General features: G+C 37.8%; 1 protein-coding gene across 3 annotated transcripts in view; it reads left to right on the top strand.

The window, feature by feature from the left end:
- Window positions 1–18,495, top strand: part of GIPC2 (GIPC PDZ domain containing family member 2) — a 29,454-nt gene that overhangs the window by 3,113 nt on the left and 7,846 nt on the right. For 2 of the 3 annotated variants that reach the window (XM_044432435.1, XM_044432433.1), the window contains exons 2-4: window positions 12,833–13,018; window positions 15,440–15,620; window positions 17,836–17,945. In XM_044432435.1, coding sequence (XP_044288370.1) covers window positions 12,836–13,018; window positions 15,440–15,620; window positions 17,836–17,945 — 474 coding nt within the window. In that variant the 5' untranslated portion in view covers window positions 12,833–12,835. Of the gene's footprint in view, window positions 1–1,611; window positions 1,715–12,832; window positions 13,019–15,439; window positions 15,621–17,835; window positions 17,946–18,495 lie in introns of those variants that run through there. The other variant, XM_044432436.1, reaches the window with a different exon arrangement.

The following is an 18,495-nucleotide window of genomic DNA, read 5'->3' on the forward strand; positions in this document are numbered from 1 at the left end:
AATCACTCTTACATAGTCCTGCTTTTTTCCAGGATGGGAACTACATAAAAGTAGTAAAAGTGTGGATATCCCTTCATTTTTTTACTATATACCCACAGATGATTTCAATCAGAACTGGAAGTCTGTATGGAACTGTAGGTAGTAATTCTATATAATGGTTTTTAATATAGCACCAGACATAGTAGTTTAGTAATGCTGTTTATTGAAGAGTACAGATGTTCAGAGGCTACCCAACTCATTATGGTGTTTGAGCTGAAAATGCAAATAATGTTATTGCCTTTCCCAGTTAAAAATATAATAATGAATGCCTACTATTAATAATTTGCTGCCTTTTGATGACACAACAAAAATCTGCCAGTTGAGATGAGTTGCCTCATCAATCATAATAGCTGGAAATTTCTGCAGCTATTATTTTGAAGAGAATAAATGTATGCACTTTGAGGACATTACTCAGAACTAGACATGGTCCTTTCCAGTACAGTCTACCAAACTGCTTCAATCAAGACCCAAGAGCAATGGCATTAGTTTCTTTATCCAAGTGGTTAGAATTATCCTACTTGTGTAGCTTTGAGCGTTGAAAAAGAACCAAGTCTGAATACATGTAATTATATTCCTGCCTACATGATCATTTTACCTTGGCATTGGAGCTACTTAAAATAGTATCTCTTCTTTATTATCACAAAGAACAATAAAGTCTTTGAAAGGTAGTGAAGTTTTCTCTGCTGACAAGGAATTGCAAAAGTTATTTCATACCAGCCACATGGACCTGGCTCTTGCACACTGTCGCAACAGTAGTTTCCCACACACAAAATGAAGCAATTCTTCTAATTACTTAGTTTATTGACTAGGCTTAAAGGGACTAGCAATTGGCATTTTGGAAATTAAGAGTTCAGAGTAGATTTAGGTAGAAAAGCATTCAAATATATACAGTTGTTTTGCACCTATAATTCTGGTTGTATGTAGTTCTGTATGTCTATTTAAAAGTCCAAGAATACAACCAGGCTTATGCTTCAAGCATTCCTGTGTTGCAGGTGGGTAACTCCTGCTCCAGGCAACAATGAAATTTCTTGCAGTCACCTCTGTTGTTATAAGCCCCTTTTTTCATCTTATGAGGGAAAAGGATTAATTTATTAGAATGAATGTAGAAATATATTTGCTCAGAAATTGTACCATGTTCTGTATCTGGTGATTGCTTACTTGTTTCAATTTGAATTATAATTATATTTAATCATTTTGCACTTGTTTAAAAGGACATTACATTATTTAACACACCTTTTGCAAATGAAGAAAAGGCACTTACAACCTGCATATTACTGATGCTACTTATCAATACCCTCTGTGTGCATCATTTTATATATTGTATATTGGAAAAAATGATAGTTTATTGGCTTCTTACATCAATAGAGTAGTACCAATTTGTTTGGAGGAGTATGAGAAAGGTGAAATAGCATAGAGGCCAAGACTACAGACTGGGAGGTCCATAGTCTTCAATTCATTACAGCTGCGAACACACTTAGGATTCCATAAAGTGGTAAGACTCGGTTGTACCCAATGGTGTTTGTCTTCAGTGCAACACTGACTGGAATTATTCTCTCTTCCTCTTGTAGACCCCCTGTGCCTACCCAAATTTGCTCCAGAGGGTTGGGCGATCCCCTCTGAGCAGGTAGGGGGCCAAAAGGACAGCAGGAAGGAGAGGAAAGAAAAGTCATACTGTGTGAGTGAAAGTTCACTCCTGTGATATTGGTTGTAAGCATAAACATCAGTTGAGTATGAAGCGGTTTAAAAAAAAATTCAGTGTACATCTGTTGGTCCCGTCAGTTGTTAAAATCAGCAAAACTACCTCTTGACAGTGACTACTTCATATTCCATATGTTTAAACACACATATGTACCATTATAATATTTGCCCCTGAGAATATATGTGAAGCACTTGGAATACTGGAAATATGGCATGTAAAAGCCTTGTGTGTTGTGAGTATGTTACAGTTCAATTCCTGAGAAAATGGAAATTCTTCTTTAAGTTGGATTTGTATGTAAGTCAGATCACATAGGGGAGTTAGGTTGAAATTTTAGGTTGAAATTTAGGGGAGTTAGGGGTGTGGAACTCTGATAAAAGTAGAAAAACTGTAAATATCTCAACACCCCCCACACCGCCACATTTCAGCAGTGCTATCTCTCTGTGGCAAGGAAATGTTGGAGAGATTTCCCTCTCCAGAGGGTAGGACAGGAAGGCATGCTTTGGAGCTGTATCCTTTTGTATCCCCCTTCTCTCTCTCTCTATGGTGTATCTCCCTATGTATCCTCTCTCTATGGTGGTGATGATTTTCCACAGTAATTGTTTAAAATTAATAGACTTTATGTCAACTTGTTTGAAGTATGAATATTTTGTAAGTCAGGGATTCCCTGCAAGGTATTTATTTATATAACTGATGATAATTAATTAAAATATATCATTCATTTCTTTATTTTATCTGTACCCTGCCTTTCTATAAAAATGGCACTCCGTGCATCATATATAATCAATTAAAATTGACTCAGTGCATTAAAATACAATAAAAGCATGACAATCACAGGGGAATATATTAAAAACTATATCTGACCCAACCGATGCATGTATCGGCTAAAGGCCGCCTTACATGAAGTGGGGATTTTTTTCCTGATGGCAGTAAGACAACAGAAAGCAAACCTAGCCTGTCTTGGGTGGGAATTCCATAGCCTGGGAGTAGCCACCAAAATACCCTTTTTTGGGTCATCACCAAACATGTTTCTGATTATGATTAATTCTGTGACTTATATTTGTATTTTTATCATGCATACTGTAGTTTTCATGAAAAGCATATATTCTTATTGAAGCAAGTATGATTTCCTGACATAAAGTGGCCATATCTTTCCATGGAACTTCTTTGTCAACATTGAACTATGAATTATAATTAAACAGAATTTGTAAGAGATGACTTGCAGATGAGATACAAGCTGGTAACATTCACCATGATTAATGGTAAAATGTTCCTGTTTATAGGAGTAAGAGAAAAAAATCAAAATGATATGAATGTTAAGTTGCTGTATTTGCAGAGAATTCTGTTATTGTTCTGTACTCAGTTATAGGATCTCCACTTTTCAGAGTCATCATTGATGATAATGGGCTCAAGTGAATCTACCGGAGCTGTTCAATTTCTAGAAAATAAATAAGTGCTCACTTTTAAGATAGATAAATTGCAGAAAGCTACATGTTTTAATTAAGACCTCTCCTTGGCATCTCAGATTTCAGAATAGTTTTTAGGATGCTTTGCATGTATTTGTAAATTCATTTATCTCTTTCCTGAAGGATGGTGATTATATGCAGCTATGCCTCTGTGCATTTTTACTGTTATTATTATTAAGCTGAATTCAATTTGATTTCCTGTAGACCTTGTGGGGATTACTTAATTCACTAACGTGTCACTAACTCTTTATAAAGGTGAGAGTGGACATATTGTGAAAACAATATACCTAGTTACTCAGTTCCATTAGGTAATTATGCAGTATTGTTTCCATTCCTCTGCATATCAGTTTCAACCTTCTCTGTTTCTTGTTGAACTTGTGCCTGTTTCTGCTTCTCCCAGTAACTATCTGTCTGTATTTCATGCCATTTATTTCTGAATTTACCATAACTAGCTGGTGTAGTCTGGATCACACCATGTATCCTGATTGTAAAGCATTTTGCTCCTCCCTCCCTCTCCCCTCCCTCCCTCTTTCTTTATGTGTGTGTAACCATGAAAGCATCTTACCAATAACTTCCACACAATAAGACTGTAAGGAAAACCTCTGTACATTTTGTTTCAATGGAGACTGCTTAAAATTGAATATATACACTTGATGTATAGGTTCTGCAGGGTTCTGCAACATAATTTGAAAGTATCACTAATTAACTGAAAACAAAGTTGATTTAAGCCTCAGATGTGAAATACTTGTTTAGTCCTCAAGTTAGAGGTGGAAAAGTTTTGATTTAGGAAAAGCTAATTCAATGCTGGACAACAATTCCTGCAAACATTGTGTGTTTGCTTGATTCCTGGCATAAAAAAATATGAACATACAAACAGAGAGACAGAGCAAGTATGGAATAGGCTTCCATGGGAGGTGGTTTGAAGCCCCATTGGTGAGGATGTTCAAGGACAGACTGGACATGCACATAGTAGGCATGTCATGAGCAGAACTGGCTGGAGCCAGGGGTCAGACCTGGGAGGCCCCTTTTGACTCACTCTGTTTCTATGTTTACATGTAACAGGCTAAATATGAGCCAACAATGCAGTCCAGCTGCAACAAGGGCAAATGCTATTTTGGGATGTATCCTTAGAAATATTACTTTCAGATCACGAGAAGTAGTATTCCCGTATACTCTTCACTAGTCAGACCTCATCTGGAATACAGTATCTAAAGTTTGAGTCCCAGGCTTTAAGAAAGATGCAGAAAAATTAGAAAGGGTGCAGAGGAGGGCAACAAAAGTGATTCAGGGTTTGGAAACACTGCCTTATGAGGAGAGGCTGGGAAAACTGGGTATGTTCATCCTTGAAAAGAGAAGGGAGTGGGGGGGGAGGAGTGATATTCCTGTATAAGTACCTTAGAGGCTGTCACAAAGAGGAAGCTCAAGATCTCTTCTTGCTGATACCAGAGTGTAGGGCATGAAATAATCAGCTCAGATTCAGGCTAGAGAAAAGTTTCCTCACTGTCAGAGCAATGCAACAGTGCAACTGGTTGCCTAGAGATGTTGTGAGCTCTCCCACACTGGAGACATTCAAGGCAAGACTGGACCTGAATGGGATGTGTAAATTGGTGTCCAGCAGGGGGTTGGACCCCATCATCTTCTTGGCCCCTTCCAGCTCCACTATTCTATGAATCTATGTTCCTTTTCATTTAACTGGAAAAAATGGCACTTGCTGAAGTAAAGTTACAGAAGCCCCAATTATCTCAGTTGCATCTTATCCCCCACAAACTAGTTGGCTTTTTGCCCACATACGCTTTTTCTCCTCCTATCTCTCTTGAACCTTACTGCCTTGAGTTCTTTTTCTGAAATCAAATGCCCTCTTGTCCTCTGTCCACACATCCTATTACTAAGGTAGCCTTAGGAGAGAGGTGTCTTTAAACACTTACACATGTTAGAGACTGAGACAACTGCCTCATACAGCTGATTAGGGATGTCATGAAGGCACTCTTTTTTACTCTTTCTTAGGAAGAAAATATCTTGAGACAAAATATCTGGACCTGGCTATAAACACCCATAATATCAGAAAAGATAGTTGGGAAGATACAAAAAGCTCTGTGGGGTGGTGGACAATGTTCAGGATTACAGGAGACTTTCCAGTTCAGAAACATCTAAAATATGTTTATCAGAAGTAAATCATACTGACTTTACTCTCAAGTCAGTATATATAGGATTGGATGTTTTTGCCTTCACAAATATGCTCAGAGCTGTGATGTATGCTATCTACAGTGAACATAGTTCCAATATCTAGATCTAGACAGATACATTTGGTGGTTTAAAAAACAAAACAAAAACAAAAAACAAGCCTAAAAATAAAGGTAGTGGTGGTTCATGAAAAATAAAAGTCTCAAATATTCATTTAAGCAACCCCTTTATCAGGAATTTTGGTTGGCCCTAATAAAGATATCTCACTATACATTTTGATATATAAGGAATTGTATGATTATGAGGTTGCTAGAAAATTAATGTAACAACATTTGGTGTAGAATTTAGAATTTCATGAAGTTAGAACGCAAGATCTGTAAAAAACAGTGCTCTAGAATCCCAGGAACTAGCCAAATGAAGTATTTGAAATAAACTGAAGAGCCACTATTGGTGGCAGCTCACTTTGCCTCCTCATGTGGTCCCATTGCCAGAGGTAGCAAAGCAATGCCTACCTGTCTGCTGGTGCTGCTGTGCATGTGGATTCTAACTGGATTCTAATTTACTTAGAAGTAAATTCCACTGTGTTTAATGTGGGTTATTCCCTAGCAATTGTGTAAGTTTGCACCCCAAGAACATAGTAATATAGTCTATAATACGTGCCATGTTCAATTTGCAAATAATCAGTGAATGTTTAAAGTGTCTTACAGTTCTTCTGCTGCTCCTGCATATTCCAACCTACTGATCTGGGTTTGAGCCTGATAGAAAATATGTATGCATGTAGGTCACAAATTGGGTCACTAAAAAACAAGCAGGAAATTAATTAGGTTGCTTTCTATGCATTTTTCTTAGAGCAATTATTTCTAATTGGGCACATGCTTGCATATGTGCATTACCATATATAAATTGTGCATTTTTTTTTGTCCTGTGGGACTGAACCCATAGGAGTGGCTCCTTCCTTATACACCTGCCCAACACCTAAGATACAGGTCTGAAGACCTTCAGGATCCCTCTTTGAAGGAGATCAGAAGAGTGGCTACCTGGGGAAGGGCCTTTTCTGTGGTGGCATCCCAGCTCTGAAACCTGCTTCCCAGAAAGGTGCACCTGGCACCAATGCTTTAGTCATTTCGGCACCAGGTCAAAACCTTTTGATTTTCTCTGCATTTTCAGAATTAATTGTTATTTTAATATTGGTTTTACTGTATTCATATTCTACTGTATGTTGCCACTACTGTTTTGTATTACCATCATGAGACTTTTGTATAGGACAGGATAAAAATGCTCTGAATAAATAAATATAAATAAAACCCCAGATCTTTTTGGTACACTGCCCCCAGCTCCTACTCCTTCTTCCCTGATGATGCCACAATAACAAAATAAAACTTAGCTATAGGCAGCTGGTAAATCCAAGGCTATTTTTTATCCTGCTCAATATTAAGTTCTGTTCCTACAATTGGTACATTTGCCTCAATAACTGGGCAAGCCATACTGTTAAAAAGTGTTCTGCATTCTAGCTCTTCCATTTTACATTGAGTAGACCTTTCTCTGGACTGGCATCCTCCTTTTGGAAGCTGCCCTTGCATCAAAAGGAGGGTACAGGGATGAGTCTGCAGAAATTCTTTTCAAGGCATTCATATGCCCCAATTCCATAAGCCCTTTTCTAATGCCTTTAAAGAGGATGTGATAAAAGTGGGGAAAGTATGTGTTTGCTTTCTGTCAAGAGAGGTATGAGTTGAGTTTCTTAAGCTGTCCTAGAGTCAGCCTCTGGAATTCTGGCCAAAGGATTTTAAAATAAGGAAATAAACTGAGCTTGATAGGAAATGAAAAAAAGAACTACTCTTAATGTACGAATGCTGCACATATCTCCGTATGAGTGTACTGTAATACCAGTTCTAGGTCACCTTTGTTGGCTACTGGTTGCTTCCAAGCCTGATTCAGTGTGAATACTGGGGCTAAGTAATTTGTGGGAATACTGCTAATATATTTTCCCCATTCTGTGAGATTGAGGAGAAAGGTTCTATACTGCATGTTTGCCCAACTAAATTTTTCAAGGGCAAATTTCTGAGCCTTCAGCATTACAATACCCATATAGATCAGTCTTTTTCAAAGTGGACTCACCCGGCATTCTGCTTGCAAGTGAAAATTATTTTTATTCCAGTTGATCTTTGCTAGTGTCTTGATACCAGGTACACTAAATCAGCTTTAGTGGCACTGATTTCACTGTTCTATGCTTCATTGCCTTCTCTTATTTAGATAATCAATTACTGCTGATTTTGACAGGATATGGTACTGCGTCATAGTGAAATTTACTATTTAATGAATTTTATTACTGGTTTTTATGTTGTACATAGCCAGAGATGAATTATAAACAAAATCTACCAATACACAATAAAAGCATTATTTATTCTAATAGTTTATTAATATAATATAGCGTTTTCCATAGATCTCATAAGGGTGTGATGCATAAAGAAACTTTTAGATCCCATTCCCAAGTACATTTAGGTCATATTGCAATGGCCATCTGGAGAGATACTCCATGGGTGAAGGAAAGTTTTGTATGCCAGCGCCAACCTTATAGCTCATTGAATTCTGAGTGCCTGCTTCCATCATCACAGCTAGCATGGAAAGAACACACGGGCTGCAGCTCCAACCAGAGAAAACTGGCTTTGGAGCTGGTGTTGGAGAAGGGGGAGCAGGGAGCAAAGAAGAAAGGAGCAAGACTCTACCATGAAATAATATATCCTGGTGGTATCTCAGCCTCTCCTCCTTGTGAGCAGGAGCAAAAGACTTAGTTGAAATCCTTGATAGGATACCCTTAAACCTCTGATCAGAGGTTATGGACAGCCATAGTGGATTGTGATGCATTTTGCATTGTTTAATTGCCTTAATCTGTATAGTTCTGGAAGAGTTTGCATCAACTAGGATCAGTGATTTTGTGGGGTTATTATGATGAATCATAGCATTTACCAAATACTTCATGGTGGTTAAATGAATTTAAATTAGAAGAAGGCTCCTCTGCATCTGGAAATGTGCATATTGTATACTATGCAGGTGTGGTGGTGGTGGTGGTAATGATTTTTAAAAGCTTTTGTACAATTTTGTACAAAAAGCTTTTCTACAAAAAGCTTTTTTTTTAACGAACTCTTTTGGAACTTGACTTACTCCCTTGCAGTGCAAGAGAATAATATTTTGCTATTCTGGTATGAATACCTTGCATAAACATGGATACGCAATAAAAATAGAGAATAAAATGAGTAATCAAATGTCTAGTTTGTCTGATACTCTTTCCAAAGATAGGTGGTATAAAACTGGCTCATGTGCAGGACGCAGTATGTTTGTGCAGCACAGTTGCATTGCTAAATAGAATTACATTGTCTCATGTTTCTAAATATCACGTTTCTTTTTTCTTGCCAGTTTTATCTAGTCAAAGATACAAAACCAGTTGAGAGATGTTAAATTACATTGACATGGTCAAGGTTATGAAAATCATTTTTAAAGGCAAATGCTCTTGATTTTATACAAAAGTGGCAACATGTAGATTTTGTTAACAAAAAAGGTGGAGTTTAGCAACACTAATTACAGGCAGCTGGTTGGCCACATTGTGAAGAGAACATTGAAACGGATGGACTATTAGTCTGATTCAACATAGCCCTTCTTATGCTCTTACACATATTTGAGGAGTATAGAAACTTAGATGCAGCCCCCCTTAATTATTGTTGCAGTGTATTGGAGTTTTTAAATGTTTGGATAAATAGTAGAAATGCCTGGTCACCAAAATCACATTTTTATATGGCTACAAAGCTGTACTTTGCTAAAAATAATAGTGCATCTTTTGACTGATTACAAATTAAAAATTCTAAGAATGAACCATACAGTCCACATGCAAGATATATGAAGATGTACTAGCTCTTATCTTCTGCCAAACAAAGTAAGAACAAGAGTTTTGGATTTTCATTCCGGTTGGTATATAAAGCTAGTGAAAGTATTTGCCCTTAAGGGTGAAATACTTTCAAAATAATCATTGGCAGCTCTTTTTTACAGGTTGTCTAAGTAACTTTTTAAGACCTGTTTTTTCCTAACCCTCCAATCTTTCATTAGTTGACTGGAAATCTTGGGCAATTGTATTTCTGATGAGTATTTATTTATTTATTTATTTAGCAAACTTCTATGCCGCCCCATTTGCCGAAGCCTCAGGGCGGCTCACAACAATAAATAAATAAATACACAATTAACCATATAAAACAATATAATTGGAGACGTCCTGGCTGAAGATATAAAATCAATAAATAATATTAACAATTAAAATGACGTTTAAATAAAAAGGTCTTGGCCTGGTGCTGAAAAGCAAATGATGGCGCCAAGCGGACCTCTCTGGGGAGTGCATTCCATAGATTGGGCGCCACCGCACAGAAAGCCCTCCTCCGGGTACTCACCCTCCTAATGTCCTTCATGGAGGGCTCCTGGAGAAGGGCCTCTGCTGCTGATCTCAAGGGGTGGGAGGGCACGTATTACATGATTTCAATTTAGTTCTGCCTGTAGCTTTGGCTGTGAAAAAACTGTGAAGCAATTCTGATGAAATACTTTCTATTTGGTATTGTTGTTTAATGATCTATTGAAGCTGACAGAAAATTAACAAAGACTTCAACAGTAAAATAAGAGATGTGTCAGCATCTCTAGATTTATGAAGCTGCCATTCTATTCTGAGTCACTTACCCAATCAACATTTCCCAGTGAATTATACTCATTTTGATATGTATTAGAAATTTTAAATACCATAGGAAACTAGTTTAAAGAAAGGAGGGGGAACCATTATGGGGGGGTACTTGGTTTCTTATGATAAATACAATCCCATTGCTGATGCAATGCAGATCCTAACAGTGTTTACAATAGTGATTATGTCATGCTGTTAACATGGTTGCACATGAATACACAGCTTATGTAATACCAAGCTGTAGTAGAGCGTTGATTGCACAGTGTAGTTGTGCATTAGCATACAGCTGATATTGGCCTGGTTTACATTGTTGGGGAAGGTATGCACATCTTTATCCTCATTTAAATGAATTTAATGTAACAGATTTAAATAGGATGGGATATTCTTTGAATCAGTGAAAGTAAAGATAAAGGCAATTAATACCAGGAAGTACAAAGTTTATTGTAAATGATGGCCTCTGGTTGAAGGGCGACTTTAAAGGGCGATAAAAAATTGTGTCTAACAATTTCAAGCAATGTAGCAGAACTTTTTAGTCATATTGAAATATCTCCTTATTCTGCTACATTTCTGTACACAAAGAAAAAGATACCAAGCTTCATGTGATATTCCTATTCTGATGTATTCATCTCTTAGGGTACTCAGATAGAAGTGTTCTAATATTGTAAAATATGTGTCTTGTTGGAAGCATGAAAAAGTCCTTGAATGTTTATGCTATGACGGGAAGAAAATGAAGTTTAGTTTTAACTACTTAAAGCAGCAATTGTGAAGACAATCCAAAAGACTTGATTTTAAGAATAGTTAGACGGCCTAAATAACTCATGGCTGAATCCTGTGAATATCAGATAACAGCTTATATCAGTTGGCAACTTGCCTGGAGCAAGCACGTGGAATACGTGGGCACATATTGAAGCCCCAGTACCCTGGAAGGGCCCCTGGAAGGGCCACTGCTGTGCTGACACTTACCCTAGTGCAGCTGGGTCTGGGAGTCTCCCACTCTTTAAATATTCTAGTCATTGTGGAAAATTAAAAAGGCGGTGGTAAGCCACCTGTCATTCGTAATGACACTGCTGTTGCCGCTCACTGAAACTTCTAGGTTAAAATAGGTCCTGGACATAGGATACCTTTAAGAGGGCACTTGGCTAGGATACACTTAAACATGGTGCCAGCCCTCTTCTTCGTTTACTATCAGTATTGGAACAAAGGGAGCGTTTCAAGTAGCACTTTTTCTGAGGGTGCTGTACAAGAGATTTATTAGAAACGGGACTGTTTCCATCTTGTGTTGCTTTTGCTCTCAGGAGGTCATTGGACCATGTGTTTATCAAGTGTCAGTCTTGCTCTTTTAAGTTTAGAGCCACATCAGGAATGTAGGTATATTCAGAGAACAAAGCTGCATGACTCTTCTAAACATGTCATTTATGTTTAGGATGTTGCTGATACCATATTATAATAGTTCATCTGATTTTGTTTTCAATCTGCATTTATTATTGTTAGTCTCTTTGAGCATCATTTTTGCAGAAAGTAGGGATATAAATTAAATTAATAAAATTTAAAACTCAGCAGCCAATCAAATACACCAAATTAAACTTTTTTTGTAGCTCTTGTCATAGAACTATATGGCAAGAATGGAAAAAATAATTTTGATTGCTGTGGTTACTTAGAATTAAGTCCTATTGTGTTCAAGGGGCTAATTTCCAGATAAGGATGCATAGGATTACAGCCCAAGTCACTTTTTTAACCTTTAGAGTTCTCACATACAAAAGCTTCCATCTGGGATATTTGTGTCTTGTTACATGCTTTGATCTATATCTGTTATTGCTACAAGCTGCATTTTGTCCTCTTAGGAAGAAAAGGATGTAAGTTGGTTTCTAATATCAATCCAATATGGATTAGTCTTCTGACTTGTTTTACTCTGATAATGCCAATTATTCCATTGGAGGAAGCAGACAGATACTGCAGCTAGAGAAAATTGATCCTGTTCAATCTGCCAACAACTTGAAACACTAATGTACATGTGAAACACCAGTGTACGTATAATGTACATGTACATTAAGGACCTTTCTTAGGAGTAATATCCGGAGTGTATCCTTCTCAATAGCAACTATATTTAAATACCTCTTTCCAGCAAAAGTTTACTTGTATACATCTTCCTATTCTGCATTGGTAATTCCCAAGATATTACTATGCTGTGTCCCAGCAAGAGCTGCAATATGGATGTATTGGGACAAACTCATTGAGCCAGGTTCACATTTAACCTCCTGCTGTTTATAAGGGTCCATTCTACTCTGTGGTACCTGTTTTTGCTTTAGTCCTATTAGGTGCTGGCATAGCTGTAGAATTTTACACAGCATCTTGGAGAAAGAAGGTGGGCCAAATGAGTGCTGAAATGGAATAGGAAATATGCTGGTTTCTTCAACATTTTCAGCACTTATTTCTTTCATCTGTTTAAATCTTGCAGTTGAGCACCCATTGGCACCTTGTCTATCAGACTTTAGGGATGGCCAACACCTATACATTGTTTAGAGAACAGGGGCTCCAAAATTGAATTGCTCCGAACTGACCATTCTAAGCATTTATTGCCTTACTTTGGGACCCATCTTACAGTGTTTAATGTAATGTACATAATCCTGCCAGTGTACTTCAGATGGCACATTTTTATGTTCATGCAATATAGTTCTTCCAGAGAGTTCAGGAGAGGATGTTTGCTTTTCTGAAAACTACCTTTGTTTCCCTTTTGCCTTACAGATAATGTTTTGCACTTTGAATACACACAAAATTGATATGGATAAGCTCTTAGGAGTGCAGATTGGTCTTGAAGACTTCATATTTGCTCATGTAAAAGGAATAAAAAAGGAAGTAGAAGTTTTCAAATCAGAGGAGTCACTTGGGCTTACCATTACTGACAATGGAAATGGATGTGCTTTCATAAAGGTAAGGATGAAGGAATAGACTGAGCAACTGGTATGTAAGAGAAATATAATAGCAAATTATTCTGTGTGAATAATATCGGTGCATGGTTAGCACTATGGAAATCAAACATCATCCACAATGGAAATTGCTTGAATGTAGGATATTGAAAACATGGCTGCTTTCAAAATCAAGAAAAGGTACTGGGCTTCTACTAACCCTGCCTATGCCACCTAAGATGTCTAAGAGAGAGAGAGTTACAAGGAGGTAAAAATGAAAAACATGTTATTGTAGCTATCTCAGCATTTGAAGGAACTATTGCAGCAAAGAAGATGGGACAACTCCAGGACTTGACAAAAGCACCACAGGAATTTTTTAATTGTGTTCATGACGATGGAAACAAGAGCTGCAATTTTGAAAGATAGCATTATTGTACATGAGCTTCCAATGTCCGCTCCCCAGAATGCAGTTATGGGTTGTTTTGCTTTTTGAAACTTTCTCACAAGAACTAAGAGCTTGGTCTGTGTAAGCAGCCATCAGAAGTATAGTTGACTTAAGTTATGGATTCAGTTCTATTTGAGATTTTGAAATTATTACAAGACTTCCATATTGACATAGAGTATGCTTACCATATTCCTGATCCTATGTGGGGACTTATCATTGTTGAGTTTCTAACTACAGAATCTCTCCTCTGCCGACAGACATATGAGACAGATATATTAAGGTTCGGGTAACAATAAAATTATGCTCTATCCAGATTATTTCAGAAAAAATACCTGATTGGAGATGAAAATTTATGGAGTTTCAGTCTCCAGAAGCTGCAGAGATATTTTTAATGGCAATTTGAGCCACCTACCCTGCTCAGAAGACACTTTCTGATCTAGCTGCTTCCAGTGTTTTTAATTTTATTTTTGCATGGTAGATGTAAATTTCTGGGCATTTGGCCATGGTTTTCATTGCTTGATGAGACAAAGTCCTGGACATCTTACCACATTCTTTTTTACTCAATTTGATACTCTTGATTTGATTTTTTTCCTTGCTTATTTATTAGCTTACAGTAGTTGCTCTTAATACCTCGTGATATTTTTCATGATTGGGTGTAATGGTTTGTGCCATTATGTTGCTGAAAGCTGAAACGTTTTCTATTTTTAGTGTTTGTTTAGGTTGCTATTCATCTATTATTTCTTTCCAGTTCATTCCCCCCCCCCCCTTATTCTAAGGGTAGAGGGCACTGGAGAGATGCTTTGAAATGTATTATACCAGTGGTTTTCAACCTTTCCGCAGATGGGGACCAGCAAAATCAGGAAAACCACCTCAGGCAGAAACAAAAAGCGTCATACCCATAATACAGTATTCTGTGTATTAGTGTCCAAACACAATACCAAAAACATGAAAATTCTCCAAAACAACCAGAAACCAAGCAACAAAAAATGCCAACAAAAGAAAAAAATACTGAAATTGGCATGGCTTCCCAGCTGACTCCCACTGAGCTGTCTCTCCCCTCCCTGCCTCCCCCGCCCACACTGTGGTGATGCCAACCAAGGAAGAGGTGGTGGAGCACAGCCAGCCCCCATGCCAGTCCAAGGTGAGTGGGATGTGGCCCCCCACGGATCAACAGGAAATCTCCCATGGACCAGTGCCAGTCCCTGGACTGGTGGTTGAGAACCACTGTATTATGCTAAGGATTTCTACTTGGAGGTACATAGAAGCAGGTATCCTTTGTACAGAGGGAAAGGTTTGAATGTACACAAAAGCAAACAAGATACTTATCCTTCTTCTTTGTGGTCTCTGTGCATCACACATAATGCATTCTGTGCCTGTGTGGGGTCTGTTTTTGGGAAGATTTTCCAAGCTAAACTCGTTCTGGCAGGAACGCCTCCCTCCCCACCCCCATATATCTAGGAGGAACTCCCACCATTTTCCTACCAATCAACTTCTAGAGATGCTGCAGAGATAATGACATACATTTGTGCTAACAAAAGTAGTAAATGGCATTCGAGCATCCTCCCAAGAGATGTTTCACCCTCCCCCAACAGGGGTCTCAGAAAGTAGGGGCTAATTCACCTATATTTTGAAGTATAATTTCAGTAGGTTTAAAACTTGTACTTTTTATGAATGTTTAGATAAGCTTCACATTCTTACTGCACTGCCTGTTTACATAAGAATGTCTCTGTACGTTTTGACTTGAGTGACATGATTTCTAGTCTGTTACACATACCGTCAGAAATGTTTATCTCCACTGCAAATTCCTCACAATCTTTGTGGTCCCTATTCCATGTCTAAACTTCAGTAGGTATAAAAGAAGCAAGAAATCCTTTTTTTAATTCCACTGGCTCAAAAGGTGAGATTTGTGTGTCTCCATATTTTGCACATCATAGTCTTATGGACTCAACTATTTGTTTCTGACATTCATTACAACTAATGGGATGCATTTTTGTCCAACAGAGAATTAAAGCAGGAAGTCTTATTGACCAAATAAAACTGATATGTGTTGGTGACCACATAGAATCTATAAATGGAAAAAGTGTAGTGGGCTACCGTCATTATGAAGTTGCTAAGAAATTAAAGGACTTGGAGAAGGGCCAAACATTTACACTAAAACTGATAGAGCCAATGAAATCATTTGGTGAGTGACCATATGTATCATAAATTATATCTTTAGCTATTGTATGCAATTCTAAAGAAGAATTTTAATCATATAAAATTGCTACGTGGTATGGGAAAGGGCCCATCCAGTGTTTTCAGGAGCTACAAGTACCAGCCGAGCTTAGCATCCTTTACTGCTCTGTTTACATACCAAGAGAGCAATGCAAGAAAGACTCAGCATACACTTGTAGGAATGGGTCCTGCAACTTCTGGCCAAGCCTGGCATAGTACCTTCTTAAGGAATCTTCATGTAATGTGACAGATCAGAGATAAGGATTCTATTCCCTGTCTCCTTTCTAAGTCTCCAGACCAATAGGTAGGATTTTGGGGCTGAGAGTGGCCCATGTTGCAGGGTGCATAAAAACCAATGATTTTTTTAAAATAAAAATTTGGATTTTTTTTAAAAAATCAGTTTTTTATTTTAAATAAGATGTTTTTGATTTAAATTTGATTTTTTAATAAAATGATTTTTCAGGAAAAATCTATCTACAGATAGTTTTCTGTTTAAGATACATTATAGTCCAAAGGTTATTCATCATGAAATAAAGATTAGTTTTTAATTATGTAGCATGAGGATGTATATTCATGCAATGTTTATTTATTTATTTTGGTAAATAAATTCCATTAATTCACAATGTCAAGATTATTGGGCAGTTTTTCTGTCTACAAGATATTATCACAGGTCTTTGGTTTTACAGTTCTCAGACCTGTGAATTTGTGTCTGCAGAGATCAAATGCTTCTTTTCCACATCAAAAATGTTATGAAATCAACATACAGGGTTGAGAAAAAAGACCTTAATCCAATTGCTCCTTTACAAACCCATGTTCACAGAATTAGCCTCTTATCTCTTAAGTGCTAAGTTTGCATGGAAGTTGAGTGTTGGGAGTGGACTAAATCTGCATAAGAAGTGAAGCCTTTTGAGCAGAATCCACAGGTCTTTGGATCTTCTTGTGTGTGGCCTGAGGTTTATCATGTTATTCTTTTCCTGGAGGAGAAAACCTATAATGGCAGCAGGCTTAGATCCAATGAGAATATTTTAATGTAGTTCTTCTATCTATGGGTAAGGCAGGCATGCATGCAAATTACGTAGAAAACCATGATTTAAATCTAGTCTTACTGACTAGTGATTTAAAGTGTGATTTAAATCAAATCCACCCTGCCATGTAGGGTACCCATTCCTCTATAGGCTACACTGGAAACCTCCAAAATCAGAATAGATATGTGGTTCATAGTTTACACTGCATCCGCATCCTCATCCTTTACTGCTCAATAGCCAAAGTTGTTTTAAGCTGTTAAGCTAATAGCTATCACTGATCATGTATGGAGGATAAGACCAAGAGAGGGCTGACACAAGCATCCATGAAAACCAGAAGAAACAATGCTGCTACTGTGTTTTTTTGTAAGAAGGGGACAGGAAAAACAGCAGCAGATAGTGCCTCTTAAGCAGGAAGAACAGTGTAGTTCTGAGGGAAAATGCCTTGAGGGTGATAGCTTAACAAGCAGGTTGGAGGACTGCACAGAAAGAGCTTGGGAGTTGCAGGCACTGGGCATATTGGGGACCTCTGGACTAGAACATTCCATTTCTTTAGACAGCAATTATATTAATATGAATATTGTGAAGACAAGAATGCAGAAGTAGTCTCTGGAAGTTATGCTTTGTTGTCATGCTTGGGATATACATCTCTATAGATGCCTGGAACTGACTCTTCCACGCTTATGGAATAACCCTTTTAATAATGTGAATAACTGAAAGGAGGGACTGAGCTCTAGTGCAGTGGTGGAAGAGGTTTTTCCCCATGTGGCTCAAGCTCTGTTCTGCCAGAGGACAAGCTGCTGTCAGCATGGAAAACCTAGGCGGGAAAATTAGCATGTTTTCATTAGGACACCGTGCTTAGGACCTTCTTTCTAGGTAGCAGAATGCCTTTGTAAAGTACCCAAAAAATGAAGTAAGATGAAATCAGAAAAGGAGTTCTATTGAGAAAGTGAAACACTAAGGAAATGTACAGGTGAAGTAATGAAGATTGTCCCAGAGAAGGGTGGGAATAGAAGGAATGAGGAGTCAGGCATTGAAGAAGCCAAAGGAGATTGTGCCGTGATGCATCAGAAATCCAGAAACAGGAGGTGAGAATAAGGGAGTTATGCATATTTTCTCTCATAATATGCAGCTGGCACATAATTAATATTTCTACTGCAGATATGATTGAACCAAGGTGCAAAGGTGGAAGTTTTGCAGAGGGAAAAATAGCCAGAGGGAGAGAGACTCTTCGACTGAGATCCAAAGGCCCTGCTACACTGGAAGAAATGGTGCGTCTCTGCTTCATGATTCTTCTTATGCAGACATGGGAGAAACACTTGGTTGCATATGGTGGTTTGGAGGAAGTTATTGAATTACAGTTTCCACTGCAGTTTAAGAAACTAGAGGCATAATCTTAAATTTAGACAGAAAAAAGGCCTAAAATTCCCAGCATTCCTTAGAAGTCCTCTGAATTCTCACCATGCCCCAACTAGCCTTGCTGGCTTGAAGATGCTAGGAGTTCTAGGAATTCTTTCTTTCTAAACCTGCATATGATTGCACCCTAATATACCTATGCTAAAACTGGGCATGCAAAGGGGAAAAGGATGGGAAAGGAAGCGGACATTCCATTTATTTATATATTTATAAACTTTGATCCATTAGACTAGGATTGCTATGTCTGAACTAGGTCCACTTCATTTTCTCTCATGCATATTAAATTATAACCATGAACAACTGGAAACTGATATTCTTGCAACAGCTACAGACAGGACTGCTAATTTACATTTGCAGAGTCTTAAGGAGGAACTTCCTGTGGGACAGTTAGAGTACAATCCAGTG

Source organism: Varanus komodoensis, unplaced genomic scaffold (genome assembly GCF_004798865.1).
Source record: "Varanus komodoensis strain SLA01 unplaced genomic scaffold, ASM479886v1 scaffold24, whole genome shotgun sequence".
Taxonomy (NCBI): domain Eukaryota; kingdom Metazoa; phylum Chordata; class Lepidosauria; order Squamata; family Varanidae; genus Varanus; species Varanus komodoensis.